General features: G+C 38.5%; 2 protein-coding genes across 5 annotated transcripts; one reads left to right on the plus strand and one right to left on the minus strand.

Annotated features, from left to right (window-relative positions):
* Positions 1-894: 894 nt before the first annotated feature.
* alkbh4 (alkB homolog 4, lysine demthylase) lies at positions 895-3,534 on the minus strand. Of its 2 annotated transcripts, none has more exons than XM_044140339.1 (3): positions 2,808-3,534; positions 1,715-1,903; positions 895-1,629 (listed from the first exon to the last, which is right to left on the minus strand). In XM_044140339.1, exons 1-3 carry the CDS (start codon positions 2,925-2,927, stop codon positions 1,108-1,110), a joined length of 831 nt encoding a protein of 276 aa, XP_043996274.1. In that variant the 5' UTR covers positions 2,928-3,534; the 3' UTR covers positions 895-1,107. The 2 variants fall into 2 exon arrangements, with proteins under 2 accessions (XP_043996274.1, XP_043996273.1); XM_044140338.1 differs by having other exon boundaries at positions 1,715-1,906; positions 2,808-3,531.
* A 56-nt stretch (positions 3,535-3,590) lies between these two features.
* lrwd1 (leucine-rich repeats and WD repeat domain containing 1) lies at positions 3,591-15,252 on the plus strand. Of its 3 annotated transcripts, none has more exons than XM_044140335.1 (16): positions 3,591-3,710; positions 4,190-4,276; positions 4,843-5,077; positions 6,113-6,232; positions 7,127-7,273; positions 7,342-7,434; positions 7,523-7,894; positions 8,072-8,186; positions 8,292-8,389; positions 9,363-9,573; positions 10,606-10,678; positions 11,900-12,043; positions 12,143-12,246; positions 12,453-12,614; positions 13,183-13,292; positions 14,705-15,252. In XM_044140335.1, the coding sequence occupies exons 2-16, from the start codon at positions 4,197-4,199 to the stop codon at positions 14,855-14,857; spliced, it is 2,217 nt and encodes a 738-aa protein (XP_043996270.1). In that variant the 5' UTR covers positions 3,591-3,710; positions 4,190-4,196; the 3' UTR covers positions 14,858-15,252. The 3 variants fall into 3 exon arrangements, with proteins under 3 accessions (XP_043996270.1, XP_043996272.1, XP_043996271.1); XM_044140337.1 differs by having other exon boundaries at positions 8,295-8,389; XM_044140336.1 differs by lacking the exon at positions 3,591-3,710 and adding an exon at positions 3,841-3,957.

A 15,252-nucleotide genomic window follows, 5' to 3' on the forward strand; every position in this document is an offset into this window, starting at 1 on the left:
TGAGCAAGAGCTAAAGTAAACACGGACGTCCGGCCCGACTTTCAAAATAAGAGCACGGTCAACAAGCGCGTAATACCGGGGTTATTACTATTATTTACAAACTGAGGCTCTAATATATATTTATATTAAAATATAAATATACAATTTTTTATTAGACATAAAATAATAAAAATGTTATTTTAGCATGCATGCTAAAATAACAGGCTGCTACATGCAGTTAAATAGATGGATGAATGGAAAGCACGTTCAAAACAGATGACAAGGTCGTAAACAGAAAAAAACCCTGAATGATTATCTGCGGGCTGAAGATTGAACATCCAATTTATTTTAAAAAATTATTTAGTTGACTTGTCGGTCACCTTTTCATTAAATTAATTTGATTAAAAAGAAATTTAATATATATATTTTATATTTAAATTCCTTGTATGAAAAAGTTAAAATACTGAAATCACAAATACAAATTTGTATATTTCATTGTGTTATATATCACAGTTTATTATGGTATGTAGTAAATCTTAAGTAAAATTGATGCTCTTTCATTCTAAGTGATAAATTTATTAATAAAAATATTAAGCAAAAATACTTTATCACTTTATGAATGAGTGCTTATAAAAAAAGACAAAATATATCATATTACATAACACAAGATCGACATTTACAAATAAAGTTTGATACTCATCTGATAAACGTTAATTTATTCTGGTATATAAGAATCTAATATAAACTATGTAATGGTTTATTCTATTGATGTCTTCCAGAAATTAATACAATCACTTCGTTCTCCACTATGAAGATTAAACGTGCACTCTGTCGCCATCTGGTGTAGAATTAAAACTATTTGTAGCAATTTGAAAGAGTTTTTCTCCATCATCGTGATCATAAACATAAACAACAAACAGTAAGAAAATACTTTATTTTCAGAATACAGGCGCAAAGATTTGGATAAACTGTTGTGAAAGTTAGAATTAAAAAAACAACAACATATAAAACATTGCTGCACAACAGTCTTTGGAATATTAGAGCTGTTTTGCCTTGTTTTGTTAAATGGTTGCGCAAAAGACTACAAGCACTCACTTCAGTCAAGGACACTTCAGACGTCTGATGCATTTATACAGGAGTTCCTCTGAACGTCAAAGCGATATTGAGCAGCTTGGCTCCCAGCTCCGCCTGCCGCCCTGCAGGCAGGAACTCTGCAGACAGCTCTCTGTAGGTGCTGCAGACTCTGCGCTCCTGAATGTCCTCTCTGTGAATGGCATGTTTCCATCTGTGCCTCGCCTCCCCGTACAGCGCCACCAAACACCTCCTGGGAAGCAGCACGGCCACGCGTATCACCCCCACCAGCCCGCGCTCTGGTAAGCCCTCCTCCAGAGACATAGTGAGCACGGTCTCTGAGAGCATGTTGACTGTGACAAGCCTTTCCCCCCACAGCCATGAGTCGTCTAGATGCGGATCAATGGCGGAGCCTCGCAGAGGGTGGTAGTCCAGGTTGCACTGCTCCACCGGTTGGAAGCCCTGCAGGTTTGGCTCCTGTTGCATACGCAGCACCAGTTTCTGGCTCAAAGCAGGGAGCCCTTTGAAGTCTGCCAGACGCACTTTCTTTTTCTTGAAGTTCACCTTTGGACCATAGTCCTGCAATCATACAACAGTTTGATTGGCTTCATTGACAAATCAACAGCGGTTCATAGATTTAGGGCTAGGAAATGTGGAGTATAACCTGTTTCCTTCGACCAGACTGTGATGGATTCCACACATCCTGGTCCATGGAGTCAATCAACTTCTTCTCCTCTTCCTCAGATATGAAGTTCTCCCATAGGAAGACACCGGGAAAAGGAAAAGATGCACCTTCCCCATCTTTGCAGACAGCGAGTTTTGTTTTAGCATCATAGAGGAAATGGTGCACAGTCTTCTTCCCAAAACACAAAACAATAAAGTTATAGCTAATATCTTTCCTCCTTTACCAAAGGATGACTTTTAAATCTTTTTTTATTAGTCAGTTTTAAATTAATTCAGTATAGTTACATGAACATTTCTGCCAGTGAGTGCAGAAGTTACGATGCAAACATCCCCGTCCACTATTAACTACACATTTATTACTAAAACTATGGCGTAATAAATAAGACAGCTTATATAAGGATCATGTCAATCTCAGCAGAGTTTAAAAAGTGAATATTGTGTTGTAACAAATAAAAATTCCAAAAACATAGTTAAAACCTTGAACCTTTCTACTAGACTTGTCACAATAACACATTTTGCTGGACAAAAAATTTTCCCAGAAGTTACAGCAATAAACGATAATGTTGTTTGGGACCATTTTCAAATAATATAAATATACTTTCATTTCTAAAGAACATTTCACATTGGAAACTGAAGACATTTCAAATATCCTAAACAAATAAACAAAACAACAAAAACGACAAGTAAAATGAATTAGGAAGTCTCTAAACAAAATTGTCCTGCCTTGTTTGTCAGAAAGCGCCACACTGAAGACTTTTGTCAGTCTGGAAGAAAGAGAGCAACTCATTAATCATGAGTTGATTGATGAGTTGCTCAATCCGAACTTGTTTTAACTTGTCATGGGATTGATTGATTTAATTAAATCTATCAGCAACATTCTGTTTCTATTCAGAAAGTGAGACATGCGGGACATTAGTAACATAAAAAAGAGACTATGCACACGTTTTAGTACAGTGAACATTTTGATTAATGACGCTATGTCCTGAGAAGCCTTCCGTAACTTGTTGTCAATATTGTGTATTTATTAGAATAAGGTAAATTATGGTTTATATATATATATATATATATTTTACCTCCGGCTCCCTTGTCTCTGTCTGAGTTTTCCCTTTGAACTTTTCACATATGAGACATCGTCGGATGCCTTTACAGCCGCATGAAGAAACACCATCATTGTTGACATCAGGCGCCATCATTGTTCTGGTGCTTCTTCTTCTTTTATTAGGAAGGGAAAGCCAGGGCAAAACAGAACGCGCGCCCCCTATTGAATGTATATTTCAAGAGTTAAATTAAATTAAATTAAATTAAATTAAATTAAATTAAATTAAATTAAATTAAATTAAATTAAATTAAATTAAATTAAATTAAATTAAATTAAATTAAATTAAATTATAATCACCCTCCCCGAGAAATTGAGAAGCATAATTAAAACAAATATTTTTTTTCTGTGACTTTAAGAAATAACGAAATTTAAGATATAAATAAATATAGTTAACTCTCATGTTCATTGTGTTGACTTAAATCAATTTTACATTGAGAGTTTAGGGAAAAGGGAAAAGGCATTTTTAAAAATTAAGAGTAAAGGGACACACATTTTATTTAATAAACATGCAATTATGAAATTAATTCATCTAATTAATAATTAATAGGAAATCAATTATTGGTAGAATTTTGAATCCCGTGATATTTTGCTATACTACTTTGAACGAGAAAAATTGGGGGTAAATATAAATAACAAATAAGATTTTTTATTTTTTATTTTCAACAAGAAGCAGAAATAGGACATATTACGTTGTATTTGTCTAGGTCACACATTTACTGAAATGCAATTTGTGGTGAATTCTTGACATTCCTTGCAGTCAAAATATAGGGTGGAAAAATACACCATGGGCCACGCCCACCGGATGTAGACGCCGTGTCCCCGGGAAAGCTCAGTTCCCGTAGTGGTGTGGAGTTTAACAGAAGCTGGGTGAGTTCTGGTAAGTAAATTAATCTATACATTTTTGGAAATTATTAAGACAGTTGTTATCCTGGAATTTCTTTCTAAAGTACAACAGCATGAAGCATAACTACATGTTTTTGGTCGTTATTAATGTTAAATTAGAAAAGAAACTTAGCAGTTCGCGTTTCCAACGCGGTTAAATTTGGTATTTGTGAAATACTTACCAACCAGGCGTTTAAGTTTAACCTCTGTACTTTTCTGCTCTTATCTGTATTCGTCTCAAGGTAGCGCAATGTTGATGAAAGTATAATATTACTATTTTATCCTGGAATCTTCGATGAAACATTACAGCTCTTTTAGTCCATTGTTGTTGTTTTTTTACATTTACACGTGATCTCTTTACTTTAACTATAGACTAAACTATTTATACAAATAGAAATCTAGAAGCAGAAACTATTTAAAGCCTATTCTTTAAATCTGTCTGTCTTTATTTCTAAAATCTAACTGTTCCTGCAGATTAACGATGGAGAAAATTACAGAGAAGCTTCTATTGGAGAAAGGGTCTCCAAAAACCAACAAGTTGGAACAGATCAAAACTCTGAAGTGAGTAACATTTTACATTTTTGCATGTTCCTATATTAATTTAGCACTGTCCTCGCTTTATCCAGATGTTTAGATACAAACTGACGCTGCACTCAAAGAATCTCAATGTTATTCATTGACTTGCAAACTTACCTATTGTACCCTCTGAGTGCAGCAGAGCTGTAAACATGGGGGTATTGTTAGTAAAAGAGGATGACGCAATCATGGAGGAACAGAGGAACCTAAAGAGCAACACGCTGATTCTCTGCAACTTTATTCCCTCATTTTAGCAGCTTTGATGTTCCTTCAAAACTGTAGCTGTGGAGCGTCTTCCCTTTCTAACAGAGACCTCAGTGTATTAATAAACTGCTACATGTGGGGTACCCCAAAGCTTTGTTTTGGGTCTACTTCTTTTATTGTAAGATATATACGTACTTGAAAAACTAGACTAAACTCTAAGCGTACATGTACATGTTGAAGGAATACAGGATGCAACTCTAGTCAAGTAACGTAAAATGGACATATACAAAACTGTAGAGTCTATATCCCTGTGGAAACACCAATTTAAACATATCATTATTTTTCAGTCTGTCTAAGATGGCCCTGAAGATTGAGGACCTTCCTGTGAAGCTGCTGTCACGACTGAGTTCGCTGGAGCGTTGGGATCTGTCTGGAAACAGGCTGCAAGAGTTCCCTAAGCATTTGGAGCTGCCTGCGCTCCGGTATTTGGACCTGAGCGATAACCAGATGGAGGACGTCACCACCCTGAAGTCCCTCAGGGCCCTGGAAGAGCTCAAGATGGACGACAACCTTTATATCACTGTAAGCTTTCTGTCACGTTCAAAGGATTTTCTTTGGTTCTGTAATGTAACGGAAAGGCACATTTAATGAAATATTAGTTACTTCTTTGATGTATTGTTTTGCACACTGGCAGAACAAATGTACGCAGAATTAACTTTTAGCTTCTTGCAGATGTTTTCCAGTCAGCTCAGTAGTTGCACATCTAGAAGATCAGCGGGTGAGAAGGGGTGTAAATGCAGCTGCTTAACTTCCAGATGTCTCACTGTTTTTACTAATGAGACTTGATTCTTCATCACTTTATCAACCAAAACTCATTTCATAAAAGTTGCAAATTACTTAGCACGTAACTGAGATCATTTAGCACTTAATAACCCAACAAAAAAGTACTTGAAACTGAGAGAAAAACATGGACTGAAATTGGGGCCATAAAATGTGCTAAAATGTTTGAAACTGGGAAAAAGGTTTTAAACTGAAATAAATTAAAAAAAACAAACCTTGAATCTGAAAAATAGATTCTAAAATGTTTCGGAGTTTAAATTTCTGTTTTCAGGTCAAACATTATTAGATTTTTTTGAATACTTTTTTTGTTTCAATATTTTTTCAGTTTTAAATTATTTTTGCTTAATTTATTTTCAGCTTCAAAATGTATTCAAAACCTTTGTTGGTCAGCAGATTTCCCCAGATCTCAGGAGGGATTTGGACCCAGAAACCTTCTAAATACTTTTATGTTTCTGGGTAACTCAAAACTTCAGTTTGTGCGGAGACTGACTGGGCCTCTCCATGAGCATAATTTACTTCTGTAATGTATATGCTCAAAATGTAATGATAACAGGATGAAAATAAACATTGGTTATTAATATCACATTGAAATGGCCGATAGTGATATTCACGCAGACACGTTGTGCATTCCTAATTTAGATTTTAATTAACGCTCACGCTGCTGAAGGAAACTATCAATAAACAGTTAGAAATTGGATTTTAAAGGAATGAAATGTGACCTTGTCGTGTGTAAAGTTGGTCAGCTTTGTTTTCATTTTGCTTGCTCTTGTGTTTTAGGTGAGTGATAATTACAAGCTGTTTGTGTTGCTGCCCAATCTGCGGATTTACAACAGCAAGGATGTCACTGCCACTGCCAACCATATGAGATATGTTTACAGCGACAACCTGAGGACCAGGGTATGAGAATGACGCATTAATGAAGGGAAATATTCGTTGACATAAATGAAGCATATTTCTTCTGTTTTTAAATGATGATGATTTCATTTAGTAGACAGGAAAATCTACCTCAACCAATTAGGCCCTATGTAAAAAAAAAACAACAACAAAAAAGCAAAAGCACAATAACTTTATCTTATTGTTGCTATTGTGAGGGAGTAATGACATGTTTATAAAAGAATAATCATTTGTTTTTGTCAGTTTAGTGGTTTTCTAACTAGACATCCACAAGAGCAAAAATCACACCTGTCATATTTAAAAACTCACAATGGTGACTGATCAAAGTTCAAGCTGTATTTTATTTTTCAAAAACTTTATTCCTAATAATGAATAAAGTTCTGTGTCTTGACAACAAGACACAGAAGTGTTTACATAGCAACAGAAAATTAGCCTGGGGAAGCATGAATAATTCTAATAATAATGAGAAGAAAATGAAGAGAAGAAAACAAAAAGAAAACAATAGTTGTAGATAATGGGACATATGTGCTATGTAGCTTCATGTAAAATCATTTCAGACAACAGGTCGTCCCTGACCTTAAATTGGGAACAAAGACATAAATTGTTAAAACGCAAAAGCACCAGAGAAATTGGTGTAATTGCAAAATGAATACATATACAAAAAGTTTGTGCGTATGAAAACAAAGATCTGAAAAAGAGCAGAAGTTTTGAGTGCAAAGATATGAAATCGTAGTAAAATTTTGGTAGTAAAATTCCTCCATAAACAAACCAAACTATGCAGAGTTGAGTAGAAGTGAACAGTTCCTAATGGAGAAAAGCTAACAACTGGCCTACAGCAGGAATCATTGTGCAGTCTGGTTCCTTTTGCACTACGTGTTGTTTCTGACTCCTTTTTAGATGATTGCTGTTTGGGAGAGGAGCTTCAGTCTCCCAGATCCCGTCTCTGCTGAGAAGCTGTCTTCCCTCGAAAAGAACTTTGTGAGCGCCGCTCGTCAGCAAGTTAAATTCGGCCCCAGTTCTGTGGCTGATTTCACCAAATGGAGGGTAAGTTCTGAAAGGTAAACTCTTTCTGCAGCCATGATGGTCATTTTACCGCAGGTTTTGATCTGCAGGTGGAGATTCTGGCTAAGGAGTATCTGCGCTCTCTGGCGGAACCGAAGGAGGACTCGGATGATGAAGCCCAAACTGAGAATAATGACGACGCCGTAAGAGCTGCGTTAATACTCGTTCTTTATCAGATCTAGCTGCTTTAATGCTGCTTTTCAAACTTCATACTGGGTTTCTTTACCTCAGGGTGTATCTGCATCCCCTAAGAGAAAACGGATGGACGCAGAAGCAGACGCCTCCATCAGCCTGACACCCCACAAAAAGCCACGTGCTGACCTCCCTGAGCCACCCGCTGAAAGCAGTCCTCGCAAATCCAGCCTCCGCCTCAAACCACTGACAGGCACCCAGAGCAGGATGAGTCCCCAGAAGCCGAAGCGGGGTCCCTCAACCCCCAACAAGGCAGAGACGAGGGCAGAGACGCCCAGGAGGAGCGCCAAGGTCAAACAGGTCAAAGAGGCGGAGCAGAACGAAAACCTGAGCAGAAAGAAAGCAAAGGCTGCACAGCTGCACAGATACGCTCATGTGCTGCCCATCATAAAGGCTTGCAGCAAAACAAAGGTAATATAAGAACAGAGACGCTCCACTCTGGTGTTTTTTTTTCTTTTTGTTGTTGAACTACAACATGATAAACTATAGGTTCTTCCATGAACTCTGACCAGCTTCCCAGTCCCTGCTGAAGATAGGTTTCCTTCGTGTTTGAACGTTTCTGATTTCTGCTCTTTCCTCCGCCTGCAGCCGGTCTCTCTGAAGCCGCTTCATGCTCTGCAGTGCCACAGTAAACAGGACAGCTCAGACGACTTCTCCACCCAGCTGTGGGCCTGCGCCTTCCAGCCGCAGTCAGAGTCCAGTGGTACCTCCTCTTCTCTTTCCCTGATATTTTTCTAGACAAAACGGGGTATAAGAGATTCAAATGTTAAAAATGGAGTGACTGAATTCACTTTTCCTACTTCGACAGCAGGAAGCCGATTGGTGGCAACATGCGGAGGACACTCGGTCTGTGTGATCGACTGTGAAACGGGGAAGGTGATGAAGAAGTACAAAGTTCCAGGAGAGGTACGTTTTATTTACAGCGGGGGGTGTCCAAACTTTTTGTCGCATGGGCCAAAATTGTCGAGTGAAAATTTATTGTATTTTTTTTGTAGAAAATGTTTTTTGCTCTTTGTAGATCACAAAACTTCCCCAAAAAATAAAATTTTCCACATTTTCTATATTAAAAGTATGCAATTTTCAAATCCTCTAGCACTTGGTTGAACAGCCTTGTTCTCAGTTATAAAATCAGAAATTTTGAAAGAGTTTCTTTTAAAGCTCTTACTAAATTTAACTGAGTTAAATAAAAGATTTGCTGCAGCAAAGTGGGCTTTTCAGAAAAAGGTTCTGGATAGACATGATTCTACTTAGAAAAATCTGGTTGTAAAAAGACAAATAATGAACATTTTCCATTGTGAGAAAATTAAGTCTGTAACAATATTACTTTCATCAGGGCTGGAGGATATGGTCGAAAATATACCACGACATAAGTGTTTCTTATCTGTCGATATCGATAATTATTGATTAGTTGTTTTTTTTTAATATCTGAAATTCTGCCAAACCTTTCTGTTTTATCCACAGTTTTCATTTCACTCCATTGTTTAGTTTTTTAAGCAGTTATGGGGCACAGTGGCAAAACCTTAAACTGCTGCTGCGCAAGTTACTCAACAGGTTGTTACTAGGTAACCAAAGTTGAGAGGAACTTGAAACTGCTTGTTAGCAGGTTGTTGCTTGGTAACCAAGGAATGAGTGAGCTAGTTGATACCACCAAACTCACTTAGGTGGCCAGGAGAGGTTGAGCAGCTAAATCCTTTCCTCTGCCTACATCCCCCACAATGCTGTGTGGTTCTAGATTGGAGTTCAGTGAAATGATTGAATTTCCTGTCAGACATATTATATATTGATACTGATCATGTGTCTATTGCAATAAATATTGTTACTCTAACCTGATTAAAACAAAACTGTGAATTATCTTCATGCTTCTTGCCGCTGACGACAGGAGTTCTTCTCCCTGGCCTGGACCACCGTGTTGATGTCCAGAGGTGGCAGCGCTCCGTCTCAGCCCTGCAGTGTCCTCGCCGCCGGCGGAAAGAGAGGACTCGTCAAGCTGATCCACCCCAGGAACAACGTGGCGTACGGCGAGTTCAGAGCCAGCCGGAAGTCGCTGTCGGTGCTCCGCTTCAACCACCGGCGGGGAAACTTCCTCTTCAGTGAGTTTTTACTGACCGCATGTCATTTCAAACCAAAAGAGGGTGTTTTTTTTCACCTCCAATCTCATTTCTAAATTAAATGAAATCAGCAGGAGAAAAGGTTTAAATAGGAAAATGATCATCCAGACTGTCTGGCTTGAACATCCAACACAGTTTTAACATCCACCTCTTCATCATCATAGAGTTATACCTTTTAATTTCTGGGTGAATTGAAAATTCCAAGGTGAGTTAAAAATAGCTGATATGCATCTTCTCAGATGTGCGTCTCGTGTATTTCTTACTAATAGTTACAGTAATTCAGCACGTGCGTGTGTGTGTGTGTGTGTGGGTGTGTGAGATGGGAATCCTTAATTTCTCATTTTGCTGGATTTGCAAATTAGCTAGAAAACCTTTGTACAAAATAAGAGCTGTTTGGTTTTGTCATGTAACATTTTTTACTGAGCTGTCCTTGATTAAATAAACCTGAATAGAATAAATAAACAGCACATTTTAATTCAAGGGTGTCTGAAGTGTTTCATGGGGGCCATTTGTGGCTCTTGAAATTATTTCGTTCGGCCCCTCACCACAAGTCAAGAATTTCCAAATATATGGAAAATTGTCAGTTTTTCTTCAATTAAGGCAGCAGTCTGAAGCCACTTTTTCTTTTTGGATCTTTTTTTGATATTCAGATTTTATTTTAAAAAAGTGTTTATTTTTGAGTGGGTACAATCAAAATAATAATAACCCATCAGAGTAAACACATTTTTTCATTTTTAATTTAATGAATATTGTGGGCCACCAGTAGTTTAAAAAGTTTGAACACTGCTGTTTTTCCTGCCTTGTTTAGTTGTCTTCTTAATTTTGCAGGGATGTGACTTTATTTTTCCCTTGAATTTATCAGATCTTTATATAAATGCTCATTCTAGCCTCACCGTTCAGATCCTTGTACATTTTACACATGTCTCAGCTGTCAACAGCGCCCTGCCTCATTCAGTTTGGTTCCTCTGTATTTATTTTTGTCTTTTACCAACTTCAGCCTGTGTTTTCTTACAGCCGGCTCCTACGACAACAAAATAATCATGTGGGATATCGGAGGAATGGACAAGCATTTCAACTTCAAAGTTGTGTAAGTTTGACTGAATGAAGTTCTTTTTTCCCTTTCTTGCGTTTTATCAGGATTTTATGTGACGGATCAACATAAAGCAGTGTTGAAAAAGGAAATAGAACATCATGCATTTGATCCACATTTGTTAACGCGGCAACTATTAGTCATGCATTTTTATGCATGCTGGCTTTTTATGGAAGACTGGCAAGAAGAAAGACTTTCTGTCTACAGTTTGAAACAAACCCAGACCAAAAGCACAGGATTGGCAAGAAAATCAAACCAAATTAACCCTTTTGTCCTTCAAACATGGCTGTAACCATGTTTCCATCAGTTTTTATGCGCATTTTGAAGTATCACATTAGATGGAAATGGTCAAATTTGGAATAACTTACCCAAATATCACAAAATGTGGTTTTAGGCTGATGTTAAATTTGATGTGGTTTTAGGCTGTTCCAAAAAAAGACTTTATGCAGTCAAGACGAAACACATTTGCAGATTAAGTTCTGATATAATGAACGCTCCCATCCACTGGTGGGTCTGCACCTTACCAGAGGCACAAAACCTCCAGCACACAGAGGCGAGGAGTCTCCATCTTTCTGAGGTGTATGCCAGTTTACAGCCAGGCGTATCTCTAACATTTGAAGAAATGTTGTTTAGTGTGGCCTGTTTGAATCGCTCCAAACTGGAAGATGGAAACATGACAAAGTCACATTTTCCTTCTACTTTTTTTTCTTTGCTCAAAATTCACATCACAGTTGGATAGAAACACAGCTGCTGATGAAAACTTGGTAGGTTGTAGCAAATTTTCCCAGATCCACAGATTAGAGATCCTTTCTCATCCATCAGGATGGGAAAAGGATCATATTCCCTCCTCCAACATCTCCCTAAGTGTACAGCCATGCAGAAATTTAAAGAAGAACTGCAAAAGCAAATGAGGTGGATTAGCAGAGCTTGACAACAACCGATGGCGTCGTCCAGGACAAGTTGCTGTGGATTATCATCTAAGACTGTCATACAGCAACAATGTTCAGTCAGACGCCTCATTAGATTCATTGGAGGTCTAACTGCTACTGGAGGTTCATTCTTCTCAGAGCGACTGTTTGAAAATACTTGGATGATATGAGTTAATTTCACTTAATAAATAAAATGATTTGAAGTGAATTTAAACTGTGGAAAGAGCCGAACCAGTCCAGATGTTTTTTTATGGTTTTTTCTTGAACTCCCTTCTTGTCCTCCCTGCAGGCAGCTGCTGACGTTGGAGGTCGGCTCCACACCTCTGCACATCTGCCTGCCCCCATCCTCCCCCGACACACACCTGCTGACGGCCTGCGAAGACGGCCTGCTCTGCTACAACACACAGCTGGGAGCCAACAGCACCACGAAGAGGTGAAGGAACTTTAGAGGTTCTAGGATTAATCAGGAAACACGTTGCAAAGCTCCATGACGACCAGCCAGCACTGATTATTGTTGGGTTTTTCTTATAAGGTCAAACAAAATGGAAATAACTTTTCCCGTGTATAAGATGGAGGACAAACAACACAACTACCACACTATCGATGGGTTGAGTTTCCTCACTGATGATGTAGTGGGTAAGTTAGATTTCTTCATTATCAGATGTAGTACTGGTTAAAGACCACATGATGGTGCTGTAAGATGTAAGTAATTAATTCTTAGACAACTACAAATGGTTTAATAGTGTTTGTTGTTCAATTTTATCCTGGTGGTTTGAGGTTCTGAGTTTAAAACACAAACTTCTCTTGTTTCTTTTTGCTGCCTGTGGGGGGCGCTACACCAGCCTCTAAGAGCCACACGCACGGGTCCATTTACCTGTGGAGCTGGAGCGGCACCAGGAGTCAGCGGCCGGACAAGAGGAGCGGGTCGGTGTGCGCCGTGGTTTTGGCTGAGCTGCAGTGGGCCGTCACCGACGTTCCCTACCTGTCTCTGAACACCTGCCCAGGTGAGTTCTGCTGGACCTGGCCGGACGACCCGTCTAGACGCTCCCGGATTCCTGCCGACCGGAAAACTCCAGAATCTGGTTAGAGTTCAGATCTGGAGAGGAAAACAAAGTCTGAAGATAATGGTTCTGTTGGCCTCAGGCTTTTTCTCAAAGATTTATCCAGCCATCCATACTTTGGTTTGTCCAAAAATATAATTTTAACATAATAACTGTGTAGGATGCCTAAATAAAGCAGTACATGCTCTTTCTTTGCCATTGAGTGTCTTTATCCATTTGTTTTCTCTCCGGTTGGATTGTTTTTAATGTGTAACAGTAAATTTTTTCTTCAGAAACTACATCTCAGGTGTCTCCAGCCCTTCAGGTTTGACGTCACATAATCATTATCTGTACATTCTGTAGAACCTGTAGAACCTTCTGTCATGTACAGTTAGAGAACGTCTGCCCTCGAGGACTGGAGTTTGACATTCCTGACTTATTCGGTTGGCTGGATGTTTGGGGCCGGCTGCTGAATGTTCCCGGCTGTTTGTTTGTAGCGGAAGCACTAATTTTCTGCATGTGTCGTCTACAGGACGGGGCTACATAGTTTGTGGTGACGACAAGGGACAAATATGGACTTATCACATCACCAACCTCCAGAAGAACAGCGGTCAGATAGGGAAAACCATTCCACCCACTGAGGTATTTCATTTCTACTCTGTTTTTTTCCTTCTTTCTCTCTCTGTCGACCTTGATAGACTACAGTAGCAGAGTCAGGAGGATAAACATCGCTTTGGGTTGAACAGTTGGTGCTTAAAGTAACGATATGCTGTGCAAGCTAGTGGCAGAAATCTGAGAAGATGGTGGCTGGGCTGAACTGGAGCCAGATGGTGGAAGAACTCATCTTGTAAACAGGCAGGATGTAAACAAACCTTCTGCAGGCATCTGTTGACTGTTAAATGTTATGTGCAAAACCAGATGGTTATTTACATTTTGGGTTGCTCAGATTACAATCCATAACCTAAAAAAACCCTGATTAATAATAACAAATATGGACCTATTGCACAGTTTGTCCAGTTATTTTACGGTATATGAAGTCAACATTTGGTCTGGGCTTCTTTTGCAAGAATTACTGCAACAATGTGGCTTAGCATGGAGGTCAGTCTGTTGTTTTGCTGGGATGCTCATAAAATGCAAACTTCACTATAATCTGAAAACAGGACTTTGGACCACTGAGCAAAAGTCCAGTTATTTTTCTCCTGATGCTAAGTGAGAATTAACAGCTGTAACCAGTCTTTATCTTTGGCCACACTCCAAACATTGTGAATCTGCCCCTGAACTCTTAAGTTAGCTTTACTGCAGCTTTCCCTTTTGCACTGTTTTCTACTGCACTTTTTCCTTCCACTCAGTTTTACACCTAGAGGGGTTGGCACCACTAACTAAAAAGTTAGTTGTGCTAACCCTAAAGCAACAATCCTAAATTTTAGTTCCACTAATGCTAATGTGGCGTTAGCATAAGCTAATGCTGAAGCGCTAGATTCGAACATGATGACTCCCAACATGTTCCACAGCTTAGTATTTCGCCCTCTATCAGTCAAATTTGTTACTGCACACCTAACTATACGGTTTGCGCTATAGGAAGTGATTTTTTTTGGAACAGACAAAATTTTGTTCCTGTTGTCAGTTTTATGGTTGTTGAGTATTGCTAACTCTGTTGCTAATTTTGCCAAAATGACCATGAATATAAACATCTGACTACTTGAAGTAGGCATGAGTTTTCATGAGCTGTAATTAAAAGTAAAAGAAATAAACACTTTAAATATATCCCTCTTTGTGGAATTGGTCTGTTTATAATGACATATAATATAATGAGCTTCATTTTCTTAACTGAATTAGTAAAATAAATTAAGCTTTGATGGTATTCCAAATTAAGATGCACCTCTTGGTATTAGTGGACTCAGTCATTGAATTCCACAAATGTCTAAGAAAATGCAAATATTTGACATCAAACAATTTTAACATTTTAATTTATTTCAAAAGAAGAAATAACGTGAAGAATAAATCACATTTTAAGATATTCCATTTAGCTCCAATGCGTTTTCTTGTTTCTCCAGGTACTAGAATGGCCGACCCCGGTGAGGAAAGGCCTGGGCTGGATTGAGGGCCCCTCCATCAACAGTGTGGCGATGGACCCAGAGCTTCACTACCTGGTGGCGCTCACTGATAAGAACGTGGCGCTCATATGGAAGAATGAGGTGTTGTCCTGAGGAACTTGAAATGTGCCTAATTAACAACAACTGTCAAGCAGATTTTCTTCTGTCTGAAAAGAGGTGGAAGTACCAGGTGTTTGAATTTTCTTCCAAAAAATGATTCGGTGATCTGTTGGAACATCAACATTTTATCCAGACTGCAAAGATCTTCATCCTTCCTCTTCTTCTTTAAAGTCTTCAGGAAGTTGGCATGCTGCTCCGCACATTCAGAACATCTAATACAGTTACAGATTTGCTCTGTGGAAGAAAATATCAGCTTGCTGCTATTACAGAATGCATAGTTTGGTCAAAATAAAAGACACAAATTGAGATTTAAAAATGTTTGCAGAAACGATCAGAAACGATAAACCGTTGTCCAAAATTGACCATTAAAACATATTACTCTTTGAAAA

This window comes from Gambusia affinis, linkage group LG15 (assembly GCF_019740435.1).
Source record: "Gambusia affinis linkage group LG15, SWU_Gaff_1.0, whole genome shotgun sequence".
In the NCBI taxonomy this organism is placed as follows: domain Eukaryota; kingdom Metazoa; phylum Chordata; class Actinopteri; order Cyprinodontiformes; family Poeciliidae; genus Gambusia; species Gambusia affinis.

Bases quoted from the DNA above. Each gene is read 5' to 3' on its own strand.
- lrwd1 (XM_044140335.1), top strand. From the start codon at position 4,197: ATGGAGAAAATTACAGAGAAGCTTCTATTGGAGAAAGGGTCTCCAAAA. The intron at 8,187-8,291 runs GTACCTCCTCTT...CTACTTCGACAG, and splicing joins GCCGCAGTCAGAGTCCAGTG to CAGGAAGCCGATTGGTGGCA. The intron at 12,247-12,452 runs GTAAGTTAGATT...GCGCTACACCAG, and splicing joins CCTCACTGATGATGTAGTGG to CCTCTAAGAGCCACACGCAC.
- alkbh4 (XM_044140338.1), bottom strand. From the start codon at position 2,927: ATGATGGCGCCTGATGTCAACAATGATGGTGTTTCTTCATGCGGCTGT. The intron at 1,907-2,807 runs GTAAAATATATA...TGTTTTGGGAAG, and splicing joins CAGAGACAAGGGAGCCGGAG to AAGACTGTGCACCATTTCCT. The intron at 1,630-1,714 runs GTTATACTCCAC...GTATGATTGCAG, and splicing joins AGTCTGGTCGAAGGAAACAG to GACTATGGTCCAAAGGTGAA.